The sequence below is a fragment of the Oratosquilla oratoria genome, chromosome 31, assembly GCF_046742065.1.
Source record: "Oratosquilla oratoria isolate Oo_2021 chromosome 31, ASM4674206v1, whole genome shotgun sequence".
NCBI classification, from domain to species: Eukaryota; Metazoa; Arthropoda; class Malacostraca; order Stomatopoda; family Squillidae; genus Oratosquilla; species Oratosquilla oratoria.
The window spans coordinates 24,593,951-24,596,450 of NC_134807.1; the positions used below are offsets into that span (position 1 = coordinate 24,593,951).

General features: G+C 43.5%; 1 protein-coding gene across 1 annotated transcript in view; it reads left to right on the forward strand.

The window, feature by feature from the left end:
* LOC143041706 (uncharacterized) overlaps positions 1-2,500 on the forward strand; it is a 368,955-nt gene that overhangs the window by 344,101 nt on the left and 22,354 nt on the right. The window contains exon 3 of the mRNA XM_076213718.1: positions 520-565. Coding sequence (XP_076069833.1) covers positions 520-565 — 46 coding nt within the window. The remainder of the gene's footprint in view (positions 1-519; positions 566-2,500) is intronic.

The following is a 2,500-nucleotide window of genomic DNA, read 5'->3' on the forward strand; positions in this document are numbered from 1 at the left end:
AGGGTCACACAACATTTTTTCATGACTGAAGAATAATCTCAAATTCCAAAATTTTTGGTATGTTTTATCTTGCACCTTCTCTCCTTTCCAGTCACCTTTCTAAATCTCTTGTATCATCTGCGTGATTTCATCTTTTTAATGCGATATTGTCCCAAGGGACCATTTACACGGTCAAACGGTTGATCAAACCCCGTTTGTCAAACGAGTGTTTGAAGTGATGTTTGACAGTGTGAATTCACACGATCAAACATCACTTCAAACACTTGTTTGACAAACAGGGTTTGACCATATAAATGGCCCTTAAAGACAGAAGCGCTGGTTATGGCTAATGAAACATATTCAATATTACGCGTCAGTTACCATGAAGGTTTAGCTATTTGATGACAAACACAAACAACAACAGCAACAACAACAATAATAATAATAATAATAATAATAATAATAATAATAATAATAATAATGATAATGATAATAATGATAAGATGAATAGATAAATTATCTTTTCGTTTCTTCTTCCAGGGAGGAGCTGGCCATGAAGATTGGGCTCACCGAAGCACGAATACAGGTAAGGAGGAGGAATAGTAAGGAGAAGGAGGAAAGAGGAGGAGGAGGAAGAGGAGGAAGAGGAAAAGGAAGAAGGGGAGGAGGAGGACAAGAGAAAGAAGAAAAGTAGGAAAATGGAGGGGAAAGAGGAAGAGGAGGAAAAGGTGGAAGAAGGAGGAGGAGGAGGAAAATAAGGAGGAACGTAGAAGGAGGAGGAAGGAGGAAGAGGACGAGTATCAGGAGTTAGAAACAAAGCACACACACACACACACACACACACACACACACACACACACACACGTGACCACACAAAGCCCATGTGACCTCAAACTTTGACCAACCTGGCCCTTCGACAGACAAATCTACTCCTCCTCCTCCTGTGTCCTCCCCTCAGCAGTCGTTTTTCTTAATTAAAACCTTTCGGCAGACCTTGACATGAACTTTGAAGACTTAAGGAAATCGCCCAAAAATAGTGTTAGTCTATTTAGTTGTTTATTAATTTTTTGTGAAAGAATTTCACGGTGTCTTCATAATTACGTTTGTCAATACAGTCTTATAGATACATACATACATTATGTATATTATATATATATATATATATATGTATATATTTATATATATGTATATATTTATATATGTATATATATAATATATATATAATGTATATATATATGCATGTGTATGTGTATACATATATAAACACGTCCATTTTAGGGTTTTTGTTATATAGTGTGTTAGTATAAACAAGGAATTTATGTCACATGTCATACAGGAAGTGTTCGCCATCAATAGTTTTAGGAACAGCAGAAAATATCCTTTTTATATTTACTATTTCATAGAGTAAATAAAATATTTTATGGTTCTTTGAAACTAAATACTATGCTTACATTTGCCTTATTAAGCGAGTTCAAATTCAGACTAAGTGATATGTGTCTAATAACAAACACACAAGTTCTGCTAAATCACTCTCTCTCTCTCAATCACTCACTCACTCACTCACACACATTCTAACACACACACACACACACACACACACACACACACACACACACACACACACACACACACACACACACACACACACACACATTCACTCGGGGAAAAAAGGGGGGACGGGGACCTTATTAATGATAAATCAACCCCCCAATCCCACCCCCGAGCCCCCGAACGCATTTTGCGAGAAATTCCTTCACACTCCGCCTGGAAATGAGGCGGCAGTACGGCGAACCAAGTCTTCATCGCAGTCTAGATTAAACCGCTCACTGGTCCTTGTGTGTGTGCGTGTGGGTGTGTGTGTGTGTGTGTGTGTGTGTGTGTGTGTGTGCGCGCGCGTTAGTGTCCACTCACGGGCTGAATAAAATCACCTGGCGGCACCCAGAACCAATATGCAATTTGTTGATAGCACTGAAAAGGTAAGATGTTCAAATGTTGTCTTATGTTCAAGACTTCTTGTGAACAGTAGTGAGGTTGGGAAGGTGGAGTAGTGGAGAGTGTAGTGGGGGCGAGTTTTGGGCCTTGGTGCTAAGGCTTGGTGCTGGGCCTTGGTGCTAAGGCTTGGTGCCTGGGCGTAGGGTTGGGGCTGGGTCTAGACTGGGGCTCGGGCTGGGCTGGGGCTTAGGGCCGGGTCTAGACTGGGGCTTGGGCTGGACTGGCTTTGGACTGGGGTTTGGGTTGGGGTTCGCTGGGGCTGAACCGAGTTTGGGCTGGCGTCTGGGCTATGGGGCTGGGGCTAGTCTGAGGCTAGGTTGGTTTGTACCAAGTTTGGATGGAATGAAGAACGAAGCTTATGGCGTGTAGCAACGGGACAGAGCAGATGAAGGTATAGGGGGAGGGGGACGGGGTGGGGGAGGGGGTGGGGGAGGGGGACGGGGGGAGACGTTGTACCAAAACGAGAGGAGGCGGGGGAGGTGGGAGGGCGGGGCAAGTGAGGGGGCGTGGGCGGGGCGGAGTGAAGGTG